The 22,525-nt window shown below is 32.2% G+C and overlaps 1 protein-coding gene across 2 annotated transcripts in view; it reads left to right on the plus strand.

The window, feature by feature from the left end:
• The window catches only part of Mitf (transcription factor Mitf), a 146,583-nt gene that overhangs the window by 19,809 nt on the left and 104,249 nt on the right, over window positions 1-22,525 (plus strand). For both annotated transcript variants that reach the window (XM_072546584.1, XM_072546585.1), the window contains exon 2: window positions 13,056-13,644. In XM_072546584.1, the coding sequence (XP_072402685.1) occupies window positions 13,056-13,644 (589 nt within the window). The remainder of the gene's footprint in view (window positions 1-13,055; window positions 13,645-22,525) is intronic.

A 22,525-nucleotide genomic window follows, 5' to 3' on the forward strand; every position in this document is an offset into this window, starting at 1 on the left:
TCCATCTCTCTCTGTTGTCCCATTCTCCATCGTTTAGGCCTCTCTTACTCATGGCATCATCTTCTTCGTTCCTCCAGGATTTTCGGGGTCTTCCTCTTTTCCTCCTTCCTATGGGGCTCCATTCGCTTATTCTCTTTATCCATCTGCTGTCGATAGTTCTTCTTACATGTCCATACCAGTTTAGTCTTTTTTGTTCTATATATGTTAGTATCTCTGTTTCTATTGATGTTCTTTGCTCTATTTCGTCATTACTTCTTCTATCCATTCTTGTTACTCTGCAGCATCTTCGCTGGCATTCCATTTCTGTTGCTACTACATATCTTACTGCTGTTTTTCTTGTTTATGATCCAATTTTCAGGTCCATATGTCATAATACTTCGCACTAATGTTTTATAAATCTGTGTTTTTGTCTTCATATTTAGGTGTCTATCCCACCATACTGAGTTAAGTTGTCGGATTGCTGTTCTTGTTTGTCCTAATATTTGTGTAATTTCTTCCTCTGTTTTTGCGTTTTCGTGATTATAAACCCCAAGTATTTGAATTTATCCTTTCCTTTGATTGTTACGTTGTCATCAATCTGTATATCTTCTATGTCTTCTTCATTTGTAGATAGGTACTCTGTTTTCGCGAGGTTAATATCTAGGCCAGCCTTGGTTTATTCTTCTTGTAGTTTCTTCATCATGTAGCTGAGGTTGTCTTGGTCATGTGCAATCACTACTTGATCGTCTGCAAAGCTTAACGTATATATAAATATGCATATAAATATGCATATTAATTTGCTTTTTTCCATAAATCGATGATGCATTGGTACTCGTATACGTAAGGTGGAATTAAAGCAGCATTTTAGCACACATAACTTTATTTCTGGTAATAAAAACAATGTTAAAAGATAGAGAAAGGAACACATACCAAATACAAACATGGGAAGAACCAAATGGTGTTGAAATACCCATATACGTACCAAATATAAACATGAAAAAAAAATAGAAGATATACTTAATCACAAAAAGACCTGAAGATTAGGAAACTTACAAAGAAACACGGAAGGAAGACAAATTAGCCGTCAAAGAAACCAAAGAGAGGTGATGGGAGGAATTTGGGCAGAAAATGACAAAAAAATACATCGAAAATGAAGCATATGGTATTCTAAAGCAACTAAGACAAAAGAAGGTACACAGAACGAAAATATAATAACAGAAGATGAAACGTAATGAAGAGATGTCCGAGAATATTTTAAAGAGATTTTAAATACCTCAATGAAGAAAGAGACGTAAACAAAAAGCAAGAGATAGAACCCACAAAAGAGAAGAATTGAAAAAGCTGATAGAGATGGTTAAACTAGGTAAAGCAGCGAGAAAGGAACAGATTGTCTATAGAAATTATAGAACGACATAATGAACAAAGCGAAAATAACATAGGACTGGAAAATATATGATATACGCATTGTACTAACCAAGGTTACTTATAACGACAATTCTCAGGGTATCAGGTTTCAAGTACCAGAGCCGATAAGGATCCCTACACATGCAGTATCAGCAGAGTCAGCTAGACCCGTAGTTTTTACACGTTCCCACTGAATCAGCAGTCAATAATTTTATAAAACAATTTGTCGGTCATCATTTTTCGTTCGTTGTTCGTAATAATTAGAATTGTAGCACGTTACGTTGCTTCTTGTATTTTCGAAATAAAATTTTTTTTTTTAAAATCAAAAAAGTGTTTCGTGATATAAAATATATACTATACTACCAAGAAGGAAAACAAAAGAAACTGTACCAACTATCGGTGCATAACCATATTAAGAATACCAGGAAAGGTGTTTGCAAGAATAGTAGAGAAACGAATATGGGCTGAAATAAATCCAACATTGAAAGACATGCAACCCCATACTAACAATAAGACAAATGAGTGAGAAGATAATAAATAAGAACAAAGAGATGATATATATTACATAGACCTAGAGAAGACATTTGATAAAATTCGAAGCAAGGACGTATGGAAAACATTACGTGAGGAGTGATGGTAATACAATAGAAATTATAAAAGATATGTATAGATTTAATAGAAACATAGTAGGAACAAACAATAATGAATATAAGGAATTCGCAACATCCCAAGGTGTTAAACAAGGATGCGTGCTGAGCCCACTATTCTTCTTAGTAGTGCTAGATGAAGCAGTGGAAAAAAGCCAAAAAAATGATGAGAAAACTCCCACTAGTACATTGCATGACATGGCAGTGATAACGGATACCACCGAAAATCTACAGTACAATCTATAAATACTAAATGAAGAACCATCAAAGATAAACATGAAAATGAACATAGATAAAACAAAATAATGATAGTAGCTGAGACGAGAAAGATACATGACATATGGTAAATGGGATGCAGCTGGAAGAAGTTGATAACTTTAAATACCTAGGAGCAATCATATGAGTAGAAGAAAACGGAAAACGGGACCAGGAAAAAAATGAAAGATTGGGAAGACCGAAAACATTTTTAATACAATTAAAAAAACATTTATCGGAAGAAAAAAGATACGAAAGGAGATAAAAACTGTAGTCGTTAAAACAGTAGTACTACAACTTAAAGTACCAAGACTTGGACAGTTAGTACAGTAAATGAATGAAATACGGCGATATCCTGTAATTTTCCGTGTCAGTCAGGTTCTACCTTACCCTCCACTTCATTTTTGGACTTGTGGCGTCGGTTGCTGTTTATTTTTTAGGGGTGAAAGCTACCATTATTAGAGAAAAACGTATAATTTTAAATTAAATCGGGTTATTAATTCAAATAACCTTTAAATGAAGTGAATCAATGTCAATTAACATTAAACATTATAATTTAAGATTTTATCACAGTTTAACCCCTAAATCTCACCCCCTAGATTAGTTATAATTAATTATTGAATACGTTGTCTCCACTATTTTGCAAGGAAATTTAGATTTAGGTACGTTATATTTAATCTCCACTTGAAAATTGGACCGGTGCCCTTGCTTGCTTTGTATTTTTTAGGGGAGAAAACGACCCCTATTAGTAATAACAAATAAAACGTATTTTAAACACTTTCAAAAAAATTTAATCATTTTCTCCGAAAAGTTTTCATTTTTTGGTTATTTCACGTTGAAATATTCGATCTGGAATTTGGCTACAACTCTGCTACAGTTAGTTGTAATTCAAGTTTTCTTGTTTAGGTTATTGTAAATTGTTAGGTTTAATTAATTGTCCATAAAATATATCTATCTCAATATGTTGCTTGTTTGAAATGTTTAAAATAATTATTTTTGTTCGATCAAACCCAAGCTACGAACAAACCTAAGAAATTTGAATAATTCACAATTTTCCAAATAATTCTTCAAAACATATTCAGATAGACAACTACTATAGTAACCGTGAACTTGTTTTCGTAATCAAAAATTACCAATTAGACGTGGAGTTCAAACCTTCAATTTAAAAATAGCAGGAGTATTTTTAAACTTAGTTTCTTTGAATGTAGCAGCAAAAAATATCTTCATTATTCTGAATTTTCAATATAAGTAAGTAATAAATAAATAAATGCATGGGTTTTGACCTTGGAGACAGTCCAACTTTTCACTAAAGGAAACTAAACGGCGAAATATGTGAAAATAGGCGAAAAAATTTTTGTTTACCAATTAAATTATTTGACTGAGCAAGTATTTTAAATCTTTTTGTATTGTATGCAATTTTAAGTTTGGTTTTTATCGATTAGTATGAGAAAATTTAACTACTAGCTAATGCAATAGCACATAAAATATAAATATGTGGCTATTATTGAGAACTTATCCTGCTGAAAAACTACATAAATTCGCCTAGATAATTACTTAGAACCTGATCCATTAATAAATAGTAGAGTGCGACAATGTTATGTACTTTCTCCAATACGCTAGACTCTAGAGTAATAAAATAAAGAACAGGAGAACAGCTAGAGCAGACACGGGATTGCGCTACAAAATGTTTAGTAGCAAAATTTCAGCAATATCATCAGACATCTCTGAACAGTGGCGTACGTATTAAAATATAAAAGGTACTACAAAATAGGTGGATAATAAAAAGTGTTTCTGTTCTAATACATTACGTATGTATACGTATATTCTTAGAGACTGTGATCAAATTTATATATATGACTTGTTGATGAAGCTGCTCATGGCCGTTTTAACAGGAACTCAATTTGGAAGTGTTTTTATCGTTTGAAGGCGGTGAAGTGGAGAAGGACGTATGAAAATTCAGTGGCGTACATTTAATTTTATTTCAATGCTAATTATACTTTATTTTTAAATATTGTTTGTTCGAAATGTCACAATATATTTATTTACAGGTTCTTACTGACGTTTCGATCTCTTTTTCAGACATTGTTCAAAGATATAAATGATAGTTATAATTATTTTATTTGTTTTATTATAATTATTATAACTTATACAGAGGTATGTCTTGTGGCGCGTTACTTTTTTTAAATGGGTGTTCGCCAAGAGCCATATTGTCCCATTAAGTAAAATAAACAAAACACTTACTCAGTATAAAACAAAACAAAATAAAATTCTATAAAACAAAATAAAATTCTATAAAAACAAAATAAAAATAATTTTTGATGTAACAAAACATTGTACTATTCTATTTAAACACAAACACTATACACACTTATTATGTTCATCTCGTTTTTTTTTGTTTTTGGTTTTTTTAATTATATAATTATAATTGATAATTATAATTGGCTCTAGTGTGTCTCTTCGATATGAGTGTCAAGTTCCCACATACTGTTCTTCTTTAATTATGTGGCCTATACATTTAGCCCATTTCTCTGGAGTTACATGGAGGATTGCTTGAATCAAAAGTTCCTTAACTTCATTTAATTTGAACGTTTCGTTATTGCATGCTACTTCTCCTTTCACTTGCGCCCAGATAAGTTCAATGGGATTAAGTTCGCAATGATAAGGTGGTAGACGCAGAACTTTGACACCATAATCTTTTGCAGTTTCAACCACAGCATATTCAAGATATTCACTTTTCCTTAACCGTGCAATGTCAAGTAGCTGAATTTTGAGCATTGATTCTTCGTATCCAATCCCCTTTTCTGTAAGCCATTCTTGAATTCTCCCTTTCCGTCATGCCGTCGTCGGTAATTGTTCTAGTCTGCTGCTATGATATGGTGCATTGTCCATAACAACCACAGACCTAGGTTCCAATTTTGGTAAGATTCTCTTAAACCAGCGCTCAAATACTTCGGAAGTCATATATGAAAATCACCTGTTTTTTTTCGACTCAAATTAAAGCAAACCATCATCAATGAACACTGTACCACTTCCTATATGGGTGATGACTAAACGCAGTCATGATGGAGCTTTCCTGATGGAGCTTTTAATCCTGTAGACCAGCCTTCTATAAATGCTTCGCGTTTACTTTTGACATTTAAATCTTGCCAAACTTTTCCAACTGTATGATCTTCGTTAATCCAGGTTTCATCCAAATATTATATTTTGCGTTCAGTGCTGCGAATTTTGCGTATTTGTTCTAAATATTTTCTTCTCCACAGAATAATTTCATTTTTTTCTAATAGCATACTTTTTCTGTTGCGTTTTATATATCGAAAGTTCATTTCGCGCATGGTCCTGATTAAGACTCTATGAGATATCTTGGGTAAGGAGTCATCGTTTTCGAGCTCTTGAGAAATTTTTTTCAGTGTTGGAATTTCACTCCGAAAATAAAATGAATGAATTTTTCGACGTATAATATTCCTTGACTCGTCATCCAAAACAATGCTTTTCTGACCTCTAGTTTTACCTTTTTCTTGGTTTTTATTTTCCGATGTATTTTTAAGTACACGATAAATACAGCTAACGGATACTTTAAACTGTTAAACTGTTAAACTGCTACAAATGTCGACCGCCTGGCTAACATTTAATGCCATTTTCCTGCCGACAATTCCTTCATAAACGTTTCTTATCCTTACCTTCTCTTCGGACGTTAACATTTTCCGTCTCTTTTGCGGCTTTTGATTTTTGAAATCAACATCAGAATTTTGTTGTCTTCTCTTGGAACAACTCGGTTTTTTGTCCATTGTATTTGAATAATCACAGAATATAACTAAAAATTCACTATAAACCAAAACCCCAATAAAACTCAAATCAAATAATCACAGACATTTTTTATTCTTACCTTAATGTTGACACTATCTCTTAGTGTATAATAAAATCGATATGAAAATACACATATTTAATCAAAATCTGTAAATGTCTAACCTTTCTTGGACATATTGTGTTTATACCAATAACATAAATGAATGTAAAAGACAACAATGAATTATTTGTGATATACTAACATCTACACGGATGTGTTATTTCCCTTTTGAGAACAAGATTTAACTTTTATTTTATATCTATCAACATCACTGATGCACTTGTTTCTTTAACAAAAGGTATGTAATACGTACATCTCACCGGAGTGTTGACTACTATACCCAACACTAAATACAAAAAAAATAATTTATTAAACATGATATGTTTATATAAAACGGGACCTATTTAGTTTTTTTTTAATGTTAATTTTGTGTGAAATTTAAAAAAGTCTAATATTATGACTGAATAATGTTAGTGTTCTATTCTAACAAAAAGAAGAAGTGATTAAGACAGGTGACGTTTCGATAAGTGACAGTTGAAACGACACAAAATAATTTTAAATATTTAATAAAGGCTCTGTTTGCCATTTTTCCTCCAATTGGGAGATGCGATTGGTTTGGTTTTAAAACTCTGTGTATTTTCATATCGATTTTACTATACACTAAGAGATAGTGTCAATATTAAGGTAAGAATAAAAAATATCATCTTTAATTATGATGATTGTAAAGAATGTTTTTACATTACAGCAAGTTCTGATGAATCCCAAAATTATGTGGCGAAAGCTTGACTTTTAATTAAAGACACTCACTTAGAATCACCCGTTTTTTATTGCTTCCTTAGTATTGGGCCGTTCCCGGTTACCTTCAACTGTCTGTTATATATATATATATATATATATATATATATATATATATATATATATATATATATATATGCGTTATCTGTTCTCTCTTTCCTATCTGTCTTTGAATATTTAGTACACAGCAGCATGCCGCAGTAGAGCCAATCTTGAAGATCAACATTAATCCATTATGACCTAGCGTTACATAATAATATGTAATAGTCGCTCACCCAGGGGTGTTTTGGGGGTTAACCCCCCTCCCCCCAGGCCCCAATTCCGGCACTATTACTCATAATTTTAAGGCCTCAAAATGGAGGTATCATAAAAAATAGCATAAAAAAATTTCGGTGTCCAATCAAAACCCCTCCACAGGAAAATTCTAGCTGCGCTACTGATATGTAATTCTAAGTTCTGACGATAGATGTGAGCTAAAGCTTTAGTGAGCTTTTAATTTTGAATGTATTGTTTGTGATATAAGTGATAGGATAGTGTGATTTATTCTTGATAAACATGGCTTGGGTGAACATATGTGATTTAATAGAAACCGGAGAAGATTTTGAGTAAGTATTCTAAAACCAATTTCTTTTTCATTAAAGATTTGTTTGTGTTATATTTGTGAAAGCTAGGTTAATTACGAAGCCAAAGATTGTTTAAAGTATAGATTGATCATTTTATTTTTATTTATCGTTATACATAGTTAAAACAGATGAAAAAGAAAATTATAGTTGTTTATTGACAATTTTGATTTAATTTTGCGGAAACACCGGAAAGTCATGTTTTCCGTCAAGTCATCTATGGATCCTATTGGTCGTGCCATCTATTGGTCGTATTTACATCTATTAAAATTACATTTAATGATAGCTTTGTGTTCAAGAGGCCGTTTGTATGTCTTTAGCGTAAAAATTTGGTCATTAGTCGACCTATTTATTATTCCCAAAACGTATATGATGTTTTCCTATTATTTCCATTGCTTATTTGCTGATAATTTTGCAAACCTTAGCATGTGAAGCCATTTTTGATGCGACCGCCATGTTTGACCTCGCAGGGTTGCCAGGTTACTGATTTTTCAGTAGATATACTGATTTAAACTTCAATTTACTGATTTACTGAAACACTATATCGATCTACTAAAAAATATGTAATGATAATATCATGGTCAAAAAGTGATCATTATATCAATGTTCAATTATAAATTTTGAAAAAAATCTATTTATTGATATTTATCCATTATTCTCAATCTACTGAAGAAATAAAATATGACCTGGCAACTCTCTCCTTGTCTGGACAATGTAAACTGTCAGTTGTATTCACTTTTGGAATAAAATAAAGTTAGTCTAGTTGTTTGATAACTCAGTGACTCGGGGCAAAGAGAACAATCAGTTTATTAAGAAGTCTAATGTAGAGGTGGGCCAAATATGTGCTTTCTTTGTGTGAATGAGGTGTGATTTAACACAATCACGACAATTACGTGAATAACAATCACGACCACAGTTATATGTAAAAATCACGATCACAGTTATACCTATGATTGCAAAATCGCAGTTTAGCCCATCATTTGTCTAATTTCAACGCGATTGGAATATTGCAGTTCAATGGCGAGTTGTTATGTGAACTAAATAGTGGAAAAAGGAAAAAAATTGAGTGGAACTGGTTTTAAAATTGACGATGAGTGGAATTTACTATTTTTGACGGAATGATCTGATCGTTTTTCACTAATAATAATGGCGATCGAACATTCTTGAATTGTGATTTCTACAAATTCGATTAAAACAAAACTGTTGGACATAGAAAGTGACGTCGGTAACACTGGTAGTGCGTTTGCAAGTGGTAGAAGTAACAGAGCCAATCACAACTAACGGTTCGAAAATCACAGAAGAAGTGGTGACCGAGTAAATGACAAGAGAGACAGAGATCTGTCGAAAATCAGATGTTATCATTCTAAACAAACCGGTCACTATAAAAATAAATGTCCGAAGCTGAAAACATCCGAAAAACATGCATTTAGTGCCGCTTTTCTCAATGGAGACTTTATAAAAACTGAATGGTATGTGAATTCGGGAGCTAGTGTTCATTTAAAGCCAAATGAAACCTGGATTAATAATAAAAGAGTAAGTGATACAAGTGACATTATAGTTGATAACAAGAATACAGCCAAAGTAAAGTGTTCAGGTGATTTGGATTTAACAACTGAGAATCATTTTAATATTGTAGTTCAAAATGCTCTTTGTATTCCAAAACTTACCACTAACTTTTTATTTGTCAGCAAACTAATAGAGAACAGGAATCATTGCAAAATATTTAACAAAAATTCTGAACTAATTGCAACGGCTGACTTGATAAATGGTGTGAATAAATTGAATATTAAGATTTAAGAAGATTTTGAAAATTGTTTATTTGTCAATGGCTAAACATGATATAGAAGATTTGGATATATAAACAGTGTTTATTTACATAAAATGAAAGATGGAATAGTAGATGGACTGAATGTGACTGGTAAAATTGATATTAAAAAACAAAACTGTATAATTTGTTGTGAGGGCAAACAAACACGATTACCGTTTTCACAGCAAGGTCACAGATCCAGTAGTTTATTGGAAAATGTACACACTGATGTGTTTGGACCTATGGAGAACAGATCATTAGGTGGCTCCAAATATTTTGTTACTTTCCAAGATGATTTTAGTAAAATGGTCTTCATTTATTTTATTAAAAGAAAAAGTGAAGTTTTTATTTGTTTTAAGAAGTGCGGCTGAAAACCAAAAGGGTGTTCATATAAGAACTCTGCGAAGTGACAGTGATCGAGAATTTTGTTCAAAAGGATTTGAAAGATTTTAAGTGTAAATGGTATTATACATCAAAAAAATAATCCCTACACTCCTGAACAAAATAGAGTATCCGAACGTTTGAATCGGACAATTGTTGAAAAGGCAAAATATCTTTTTTTAAATGCCAATCTAAAAAAAAATTTTTGGGCTGAAGCTGTAAACACAGCTGTTTACTTAAAAAATGGATCTTTGGCTTCTGGTTCAAATAAAACACCGTTTGAAATATGGACAAATAGTAAACCTTATGTTGTCGACCTTCGAATATTTGTATACCATACCAATGTGGTGGTACACTTTCGAAAAGAAAAAAGCTCAAAGTGGGAGAAAAATGCTATTTGCACATTTTAATAGGGTATGCTGTTTTAATAAATACAAAAGGATACAGGGTGTATAACCCAACCACCAAAGAAATTATAGTAAGCAGAGATGTACAAATTATGGAAGACATAAAAAAGTTTGAAATGATTCATTTTGATTTAAAAGATGAACACGAGCAAAACAAACTCTAGATTCAGTGGGAGAACAAAACAATTTTGATTTAGTTTTTTTCAGTTTTAAATTATTTATAACTCGAAAACGATCAACTTTAGAGAAAACTTACAACAGATGTTTTTTGTTCCTAATGATCTAAAAAACCTAAAAAATGAACCGCATATGGCTGGGCGGGTGTTCATTTGTACAATGAGAATTCAAAATTACCGATTAAAAAACAATGTTTTAAAATTAAATAAGCCACAAATACTTATCAGGAAATGATAGAAGGTTTGAACCTGAATGTAGATCCTTGGTGAATAGGTGAAAAATAATATTTTTTTTGTTGTTTTTTTGGGCCTTGAAAATCGTAATTTTGCGTTTTTCAGTTTTAAATTGTTTATAACTCAAAAACGATCAACTTTACAGAAAAAAAATAACAGACCTATTTGCTCAGAATGGCCCAAAAAATTGTCCGGGCCGAAAAAATTTATTGTTACAATTTGTTTAAAAATTGATTCAAAAAAATTTGAACAATTTGTCGCCTGGGCGACCTTTTGTACCTTATTTTCGGGTATCTCATGAACGTGATTATGTAAAATAAATCTCATGGGAATATTTTTCCGAACGAACCCGAGCTTATCGCTTTGTTTATGTGAGAACATAAAATTTTTTAAATCATCTTTAAAAACAAGCATTTTTTAATTTTTTGAAAAAAAAAATATGGCTTATTTTTTGACGAAGGTTGTATTGTATTTTTATTTTATTAATATACAAATCTTCGACGAATTAAAATACAAGATTTTTTCCAATTATGCATTGGCGACTCGTGAGATAAAACCAGATGCAAAAAATAGAAATATACATTCAACTCAACGTACAGGGTATACAGAAACCTAACGTTGAACAAAACCAATACAAAAAATACTTTCTTCGAAATTACATTTGCTAAAACATAATATTTTGAACAACGAACTTACGTTTCGCTTTAAATTTATCGAACGTCACAGTTTTTATTGCTTTAACCAGTGGCACAATCAGTGGCAACAAAACATGTGATATTCATGAATATGACCTTAATAAAGTGAAATCGTTTGTCTGCGTTTGTATACGGGGCAACTTTCAGATCAAATGGAATTTTTTGCTTGTACAGGGGCTATAAAATGTACAAACCTACCTAATATGTTCTGTATTTTGTTCTAAAATGTTTATTATTAACTAAAAAAAATAAAATTCGATTCTAAAATGTAGGATTATTGAAATTATAATTTTATGGTATTACACACATATAAATATAATATTTCTGTAGCCTAGATGTATATAAGGCAGTATAGGCGTCGGAAGGACAACAATTTGTCAGTATTTGCATTTGAATTCATAAACATCACAATATGATCGCAATTTCAAAGTTATTGCATATCATCAGGCATGTGCAGTTGATTAGAAATCATGGAAAAAGTTTATTAAAAGATTTTCATAAAAGACAAACTTTTCCTTACAAAATGATAAAACAAATGAATAGAACTCAAAAATACTCCCCTCACTAGCAATTATTAACGAACAACAGTGGATAACATACTACGAAAACCTTAGGTATAACAGTAGTAGCTGTATAAAAGAAGAGAAACTACATATAGAATTAATCATAAGAACCATCTATAGTACATATCACGAAATTTCGACTAGTTTGGACAAATCTCAAAAAGGATAGGAAATAAGTACATTCATAAATCACAACTTCTAAAACAACCAATTCACTTACCAAGAGAGATCGAAGAACTACATCTATAAAATACCCTGTGAATGTAACAATTTCTATGTGGGGGAAAATCGCAAGACTACTAACTGTCAGGATAAACCAGCACTAAGTGTCAGGATAAAACTACAGATATGCAAACATGCCTGGGACAATGAGCACAGAATACAATGGGAAGATGCGTCGATAGTCATAAAAGAAACAGACATGAAAAGGAAAAAAATCAAATAAACAACCTTCATCCTATTCAATGAAAAAAAATGTGTAGCAAACTCTTCAGCAGAAGGTAGCAGACTTTGGTTGTTAATACTAAAAGAAGAGGTCAACAACAAGGATATACCAACAATAGCGAATTAAGAAAGTCTGAGACACATCGTCTACAATTATATACTCAATTTATATGCAATAATGCATTTGAAGTTCCATTTGACAAAAACCTCACCCTAACATATTTTCAGCCAAAGCATGGCTGTTGTCCACAACACCGCGGTCAAATAAGTCAACTTTAAATTTTAAAAGACATAAACTCTTCAACAACTTTGGCGGTTTTAAACCTTTTTTTAACACAATTCTTAAATAATCTTTTTTCAAAAACGATTCCCATAATGGAAATCGAAACATCAAATTTTTGATTAAAAATGTAATTTTAGAGCGCTGCCAAGTATACAAATTCGTTAACTGCTTCGATTGCGTCATTTTCTATAACCCAGTAGGTACCCAAGGTCAAGCGTTGACAGGAAAATTTTGATTGGACTTCCGACTCCTCCATTCACGCTCCCACTCCGTCACCAGTCGGAAATCGGACCTTCGAATCGTCCCTCTAAATGTCCCGACTCTTACAACTAGTCTAGCAAGCCTACTCCAACTTCGGAGGTTGGAACACAAGTCGGTCTAAATATTGGAACGTGCATGCCCGCTTTAGCACGATATGGGATCATTGTCTAACTCTTTGTCTGTAAATTCCTTGCTTTCTTTGATTTACATTCTATGTTATTTATTTTTTCATTATCACTAACAATTTTTTCCAATTTCAGCACTCCAAATTTGAAAACTATAAATCCAGCCTCGAGAACGCAACTAAAGCTTCAATTAATGAGGGATCACGCTCTCCTGGAACAACAACGACAAAAACAAGAGAATACACAAAGACCTCCTCCTCATCCCCAACACCCGATTCACTCCAACCACCACCACAACCATCACAATCACGCTAACTCGAGTCCTATTAGTCCTATTAATAATCACATCCACAACATAAATATTCCTAATAATCAGCCAGTAAAAGTGCCATTAAATAGTATAGCAGAAGTTCCTGCGCAAGTTTTACAAGTGCAAACAAAGCTAGCGAATCCTACAAAGTATCATGTAATGCAAAAGCAAAAGAACCAAGTGAAACAGTATTTGAGTGAGTCGTTTCAAACGTCGAGTGTTGTGCCTCCAAATCATAGATTAACTCAGACTCATAGTGCTCCGACTTGTGGTACGGGTACGAACGGATACAGCAACTCAACAAACTTTACAAATTCGCGTGGTTTCTACCCACAGGGAAAAGTCTCACCGAACTGCGATGTTCCTGCGCTTTCACCAGCTCTAAGTTCTGGAGCTACCAGTTATACATCTGAGGTAAGGAAGTTTGGATTCTTTTCGATAATTTTTCTAATAATATTAATACCAGAGGTGTTTTTTGTACTAACCGCAATAACCATTCCGTTATATTTATTCCCGAGCATGTTTCTATATTTGTTTTTGTTCACTAATTAAATTATTCTCTGTGATCTGCTATTTATTTTTTAAATGAAAGTATACTTGAAATCACGTTAAAAACTACTCCGAACTTATTTTTTTTAACGACAACTCTTTGAACTGTGTTATAGTTGTGTGTGTACTTAACACAGTGTTACGCCACATATGGACTTAATTTCAACTTAAAAGAAAACTTCATGTTATTACCAAAAATACCAAACCACAGACTGTACTATTAAATTTGATATTCTTTTCTCCCAGAAGACACAAGAACTTGGTATAGTTTAAAATTAGCTATATCTGGTATTATTACAGATTAGACTTAGTTCTTATATCATATGAAACAGAACTTAATTCTCAATTATTTTCATTGATAACTCTGTTTTAATTAAAATTGGACTTTTATCCTGAGATACAAATATACAAATGAACTACATTATATATATATATATATATATATATATATATATATATATATATATATATATATATATATATATATATATATATATATATATATATAATATATATATATATATATATATATATATATATATATATATATATATAATATACTTTTTTCGTCGAACATATCGTTAAGTTAATCATTGCATTTCATGAGAAAAGCGCGATCCGTGACGTATGAAAACAACGTGAGTATGTGATCTATTTTAAATGAGTTTCCTTATACATTATCATTATCTAATTACCTATTTTTAAATGCCGCTTACCTCAGTCGCACAACTTGTGGTCCCGGAATTCACACTACGAAATCATTCGGGAATATCACAATACAGTGAAATATTACCTAAAATTATTTTTAATGTACGTGAACATAATTATTTTAGTATTTTATTAAATACGTCTTAAAATGTCATATTTCATAATATGGTTCTTTTTTCTTCGTACTTAATTAAGTACACTTTAAGATGCGGTCCAAGAAGGATACTTCTGAAAAATTTATGGATCTTTTGTGGTCTATTGTGATATGTCCTCTTTTTCTTTTTATGTAGACATGACTGTCTGTTATTTAATTTTCCTCCAGTAAGGTGTCCTTCCATCGTTTTCTTGGTCTTCCTACTGATCGTCTTCCTATTGGGGAACCGTCTCTTGCCGTCTTTACTACTCTTCTTGTTTTCATTCGGCTTATATGATCATTACATTCTACTCTTCTATTTCTTACCCAGCCCTTGATGTTCTCCACCTTGCATCTACGTCGAATATCTGTACATGTAGCTCTGTCCCGTAGTGTTTTACCATCGATGTTTCTAAGTGTTTTCATCTCTACTGTTTCTAATATTCTTTTTGTCCTCTCTGTGTCAGGCCCTGATTCTAATTGAGATTTCGACTCAAAACATGTCGAAATTAATATGGCGACGTCGAAATGCGACTTTGCGAGCCTTGTAGATTTCAGCTGAACTAACCAAACGACGTCACTAATTTTCGATTTATCGAAATTAATTTCAACTTTAAGAAAGTGGTTGAAATTTCATTTCGAGTCGAAATTAATCTGACATGACTGGCTGGACTGGGAGAAGTGAACTTAGGTTCAGTTTAGGTAGGCGGTGCTGTGTTTTGATTCTTGCAAGGAAAACTGAGGCAAAAAGATTAATACGGCTGCGTTTTACGGACATTTGCTGGTTTTGGAGGAATTAGAGAGGATAGATATCCGACGCTCACAACGGAGGATAAGAAGAATGTTACGGGATACTCAAAATCCTTTTTCACTAAGTGATGCTTAACTTAGGCAGCAATTCCGGCTTAATAAACAAGCTGCAAATTATTTGATAAGGGTATTAGAACCATATTTGGAGGAGGGTGTTTATGCCTCTAGGATACCCAAAATGTTTAGGGTAAGTATTACTAAGCTGCAGTAAATTTAAAAATATATTAGAATATAACCACTAAGTCAAATCTTAGTGGTTATATTAACCTTAGTGGTTATAACTTAAGGATCTCCCACATTGCCTTTTTTCTTTCCTTGCCATCATGGCCAAGGAGTTTGCCCTTAGCTAAATCAGCACGGTCCTCCAAAAACGCCACCATGATTTCCTTTTGCTCCACAGACAATTTAGTGCCACGATCACCGACAGCCTCTCCATCCATTTTCTTTCAATTCAAAATATAATTGAGAATGGCCACTATATGATTCTCTCAAACAAGAAAAACAACACGTTCACGTAACGTAAACAAAACCAATGCCAATAAACAAGAGGGCCAACCCAAATTTTCAGCAGTGTCAAAATGATAAAGTAAATATCCCCAGTTTTAACTACAATCGAAATGAATGAGAATCGCTAGCGATTGCGACTGTCATGGCGTAGTCGCTTTTAAATTTCGACATCAAAATGAAATAGAATCAGGGCCCTAATGACTGTTTTATAAATTCTGCCTTTCATTCAGGCAACCTGCGACTCTGTTTGCTCTATTGCTCTATCTATATGCTCTATGATCTTCCACTTCAGTTTCGAGCTTTCCGTAGCTAGATAATGTGATGCCTAGATATTCAAAACTCCATCCCTTGTTCTATTACGTGACCTTCCAGCTCCGCTTTACATCTTAGTAAATTTGCTGTTATAACCATGCATTTTGTCTTTGTTGGGGAAATTAACATTTTAAATTTTCTGGCGATTATATTAAATTGGTGCAGCATACGTTGTAAATCATCTTCACCTTGAGAGAGTATTATTGCGTCGACTGCATAGCAGATTATTTTAAGTTGTTTCTCATTCCTTTGGTATCCTTTTTTGGTTCTTACTTTTTTTATTATTACATAAAACTTACATAAAAGGGTTCTGTAATTCGTTTCTTTTGGCATCTTTAACTTAGCTGTAAAATATAATACATGTACGAAAACGTTTTGCAAATATTTGTTAGGCTTGTAATATCTATAGTTTTATAATCTTCGTATTTATTTTAATGATACGAAAATATTACGGAATCTCGCCCAAAACTAAACACTTCTACACAATCCCAAAGACTTTGTTCCTGTTGTATAGGAATTCTAAAATATCTATTGCAATATAAGTTAACTGTAATGTGTGTTGCCTAAATTAGGGTACATCAAGTATTTAATACTTGAAAATAACGTTTAGTTTCATGCAAAAAAGTTAATAAAACAGTTCAAAACTGGTTTAGAACTAAATATTATTGATATTTTAATGAAACTGTCTTTTTATACTTAATATTAGGTACAATTAGAAGTATATGCAAGACTTTGCCAGAGATATTCCAAAACTTCTTTAAAAGTCGCAATCACGTAGATGGATTAAAAACACTTCTCACTCAACTGCTGTATTATTAGAAAGAATAGGAAGAGCAATCGCAATTTGTATTGAGAAACTAATTCAAAGAAGAATTCCTGTAAGTGGTTATTTAATCCAGGAAAAAACTCTTAAGTTTTATATGAGTTAATGAAATAGCCAGAGCCACCAACTTCCACTTCCCATTCCCAAGCTGGTAATAAATTTTCAGCTAGCAAAGGATGGATAATCGAGTTTATAAAAAGAAATGCATTTCATAATATCACGATCACAGAAGAGAGTGCTACAGCAGATATAGCAGCAACAAAAATATTTCCACAGGAGCTAGTGAAAATTATTGAATATAGGGACTATTGTGCCGATCACGTATTTAACGCTGATGAAACGGGACTGTATTGGAAAAAAATGCCTAACCGTACTTACATCGCAAAGGATGAAAAAACTACAAGTGGTCATAAAGAAAGTAAAGACGGAGTAACATTATTACATACTTTGTAGCAATACATCAGGAAATAGGATGTTGAAACCGCTCTTAATAAATAAATCTCTTATACCACCTGCTTTAAAAGGCAAAGATTTACTTCACAAGTAAAACAAGAAAAAGCAGTTGATGTAACTGGAAGAGTATTGAAGAATTTACTATTCTAGCTACTATACTAGCTATTTTAAACACGTTTTAAAACGAGACACCTTTGGAAAACATCCCCTTGCAGACGAAGTTTATAAATAATTAGTTTACTTTCAACAACAATACTAGTAAAATAAACAGGTTACCCTGTTTTCCTATTTATCGACACGATATGAATAAAAAATATAAATAGTTTTTTCAAATGTTCGAAGTAATTTATCATGCAGCCTATTTCTTTTAATTTCTGGAAACTTTTTTGTTTTTGTCTAGTGTCTGTTTGTATGCAATTTTTTTTATATGCGCTTTTCTGTGGAACGTATCCACCGGATAAAACGAGATCTTACTATATATATATATATATATATATATATATATATATATATATATATATATCTTCGTATTCAAAAGTATTTCAAAGTAAACACTATATAAGAATTAAAAAATAAGTTTATTTGTTATCTATCAGTACAGTTTTCTTTTATTTACAATGCAAACATAAGATACTTCGGTGATCTTTGATTAATATCATCGAATTTGAATATTTACTTCCAGAAGTAAAAAACCTTTTGCTTTATTTAATGTTTAGATAATTGAATTTAGATTATTTTCACATTAACTTAGTTTAAGTACGCAATCATTGATAGCTTTGTAATAATATTAAGATTATTATCAGACTTGAATTATCTTGAAAACAGTTGTTTCGATTATTGAGAATAATTTCGTCATTTACTAATGTTGGTCTAAAACAGTTTCTTTGTGGAAATCAGTTTTTTGGAATATTTTTTGATAATAAACCATAAATAAAAAATAACATGACTTTCACGACGGTAAAAATAGATGGAAATATCCAAAATGCTTTTATCTATGTTACTTTCCGAATGGGAAAAGTATTTTTTATAGTATGCATATGGCATATGACGTGTGGAACCTACAGGTGTTTCATTTTTTAGTTTTCTCTTGGTATAGACTTTTTCGTATTCCAAGTTGCCTTAAAATCTACGAAGATGTAGTAGCAGTCTATGTCAAATTCAGTCGTTTTTTCTAGTGACTTCTAGTAGCATTATGAATAAGATGTAATAGATCTGTTTTGCAAAAATGCTTTATTAGAATCCGATGGTATTGTCAGTATAATGTATCCTTCTGAAATAGGATTACAAAAGTTTCACCGTCAGATTTAGATATTTCTGCTGATGTGTTGTCTGATTCAGGGTAATTTCTTCTTTGTCTGATCGAGGGTAAAAGCTTCTTTTGTTGTTAGAAAGCGCTATAATTTACTCCTAAGAAATTTTCTCCATTGGTTTTTATCTTCAGCTGCTCTAAGAGTTCTGCAGAATGAGTGGCCTAATGAATTCTGAATTTGATCGGGCCATCTGGTTGGTGACGGTCCTCTTTCCAAGGGGATGAAAAGTAGCAGAATTTCACTACTGGTCAGTTCACAGTATTTTTATACTGTCCATGACGACTTGGTTCACTGACGTGGTGTTTAAGTGCGTATGGCACGAAGATTATTGACGGCGTGAGGCGGACTGTTTGAAGAAATGGACGGTAATTAATTCTACTTTAGAAGGGTCTTAAAGGTAATCGTGTGCCGTCATCTCTTTTTTTGTAAGGACAATTTTTGATTTCAGCGGTTTCTTGGATAATACTTAATTTATAAAAACCGATGAAAGCTATGGCTCCAACATTTTCAAAATCTATATTGGGACCTGTTTCTAGGCGAAGGTAAAGGTAATATAAAAATTTTTTTTATCATTTCTTGCATTAATTAAGGATGATGTCCCATATGATAATCCATAATTTTCCATATATTAATTAAGCCATTTTTAGTCATCTGGTTACTGATCTAAGCATATTGTCTGCATATTTAATTTTTACAATAATTACCAGGAATATTTTCCTAATTGTAAAGGTTTTACCAGCTCTTTTTACAAAAAATTCCCGAATTATGTGCTTCTTTCTCCTCCAATGTAACCATCTAGTTTATTAAGTAATCTTAGTTATAATACCAGCTTATTTGCATTTTATATTTTTTTAGTATTCTAAGTTTGTCGAGGTGATCATATTATTTTTATAAATTATCCTTAGATAGTAAAGAAAATAGTATAATAAATTGATAGTAAATAAAGATATCCTTAAACAGTAAAAGGAACTTGTTGATCCTACTCTGAAAATACTGAAGGCATGTGGTAAATAAAAAGGTTATTTCAGCTTTATGCTAGTTACGCAAAAATACTATCGAAGCTTCAGAAAATAATATCGAAAAATTAGACGACGATAAGGAACAGAAGAAAACTAGCATGAATACAAATGGTACAGAAAACAGAAGAAAATAAAGAGAAGAAAACCAGCATGAATACAAATGGTACGGAACAAAATTCAGACCGAACAAGACGTATCTAAATCGATTGCGAAGCAACTTTTTACCAACTTTAGAGGACCTTCTGCAAAGAAATTGGAGCTGATCTGACATCAATGATGATAATAATAAATTATGTTTGTATTGAGCTTACATTGACCACAAAGTCTGTAATTCCAGCTATAGCCAACCAGTGACTCTCGGAATGCCATGCCTGTCGACACACACAACACACCGGTTCGGTAGTAACTTCGAATTACCTCTTTCTCTACTACCCAAGAAATCGGACAACTGTCCAAGTACAAAAAACGTATCATTGCTTATAGCTAATACTAGTACGGATTAATAAAGCAGGTATCAGACAGTACGTCAATACTAAGTGGAACGTATTGATGTCCGGTTCAGAATGACGGGTTGGGTATAACTATTATTGGAGTTACAGGCAATGTGATCAATGGGTCCAATCACTAATGGACAGCAAATAAATGATTTTCTAGTGTACATAGCGTCAACATTTATTACTGTGATTGAAACATATTAAAACGCCATCTATGTAGTTGAATCGTCAATAAACAAACATCGAATATACTTATTAATTTTGTTAATTAGGCCAGGATTTAAATATAAATTTTAAAATGTGTCTACAGGTTACCGCTGGCCCAATTATTTATTATAATGAAGATATAATATAAGATTACCTAATTGGATATTGTTATAAATATTAAATCGAACTAATTCCGTTACTTATCAAAATCATCAAAATTTTCAATGTTAACAATTTAATAACGACTCTCAGGAATCTGCGTTGTCATCTTAAGTTTTAATTGCTGGTGCTGTGTCAAACATTTGTAACACATGCGTCGTATTAATAAATAAATAATCAATGAGATACGCTACAGTTTTGGTTTTTATTATTTTAAACTTGGTTTCACAACTATGCAATGTAGAGTAAAACTATTTTTACAAGACAAACATATTTATATGGACCTAACGATGGATATAAAGTTGTGGTAATCTGAAAACTGTATATAGCACGCATAATTAGTGCGAAAAGAACAGTATAAGGTTGTTCTGCCAACAGACAGAGACCGAATATAGTACGAAATTAGTACGGACATACGAGTTTATTTTAACACCCATTAGATTGAATTCTAGTTTTCTCAAAGTGTTTTTCATTAGTAATAATTCTGGTTTTATTTGCAAAAAAACAGAATAAAGAAATTGATATTTCAAGTTAGGAAAATGGTAACTTTTACAACTTATAAAATTCATATTATTAAATGGTATTATTCTGAAAAAAACTACAATTCACAAAATTATTTTTAAATTTAAAAAAACTGGTTGTGTCAAGAATTGTAGAACATACACGGATAGTCTAACTAAAATCAATTTTCCTTGTCACAGCACCCTAATTTCAAGAGAAACTGGTATTAGTGCTAGAACTGTACGAAATATTATAAAAAAGAAAACAAGTACCATTGCTACAAATTGCAAAAAACTCTGCTACTCTCTTTTCCCTGCTGATTATGAACGACGGATGGTGTTTTGTGAGAACATGATGGAACGCACTAATCGTGACGAAAATTTCATGAAGAAAATATTGTTTACAAATAGGTTTTCTTTTTCTTTAACTGGCTTTCACAATCCATCTGTTACCGTAGGGTACTCTACAAAAATTAGGCACATAAGTGTTCCTTACAAAACACAATACCGTCAAAAAGTCAACGTTTGGGCTGGTATTCTTTTAAAAATTACTTTTCCAGAAAGAGTTATTAGTGCAAAAGGTAACATAAAAATGCCACCTCGCTCTCCTGATCTTGCACCTTTGGACTTTTTCGTATGACGTTATGCGAAGCAACAGATTTACTGACATGAGCATGAATGCGCCTAAAATTTAGACGAATTACGCCAAAAAATCATTCAGGCCTTTCAAAGCATAACATCCGAAATGTCGTCGAACATCCGAAGGCAATTATATAATAGATTGGGCTACTGCTTGGCTAAACGTGGTGGACATTTTGAAAATTTAATTTAAAGTAGTTTTAATTAAAATTATAAAATTGTTATTTTTTAGAATAAACTGTTTTAATTTATGTCGTTACGAATTTATAATATTATTTTTTTGAATTGAATTTAAAGAAACTGTCGATTTGGTCTAATATATGAACCTGCTGATAAATCTTGTAATCACATCGTTGAAATAGTTCCCCTGATTATCTAAAAAATTAAGTTTGGTCAGATCTGGTCCTCCGTACTTTGGGAGTTCGTTTGGTATTCTGTCCTTTCTGTGATTTTCTGTTTTTTAATTTCCTTAATGTTTGCTTTACTCCTTCTTCCTTAATATTTATTTCCTCGTTTGCTGTCACCTCTGGTGTTGATTATTCATTATCGTCACTAGTGTTGCCCAAAATCGGTCTTGGTCTTGCAGTCTTGGTCTTGTTCTTGCGTTTTCGCAAGACCAAGACCAAGACCGCCTAATTTTAGCAAGACCAAGACCAAGACTTGCACCTAGTG

This window comes from Diabrotica undecimpunctata, chromosome 10 (assembly GCF_040954645.1).
Source record: "Diabrotica undecimpunctata isolate CICGRU chromosome 10, icDiaUnde3, whole genome shotgun sequence".
In the NCBI taxonomy this organism is placed as follows: Eukaryota; Metazoa; Arthropoda; class Insecta; order Coleoptera; family Chrysomelidae; genus Diabrotica; species Diabrotica undecimpunctata.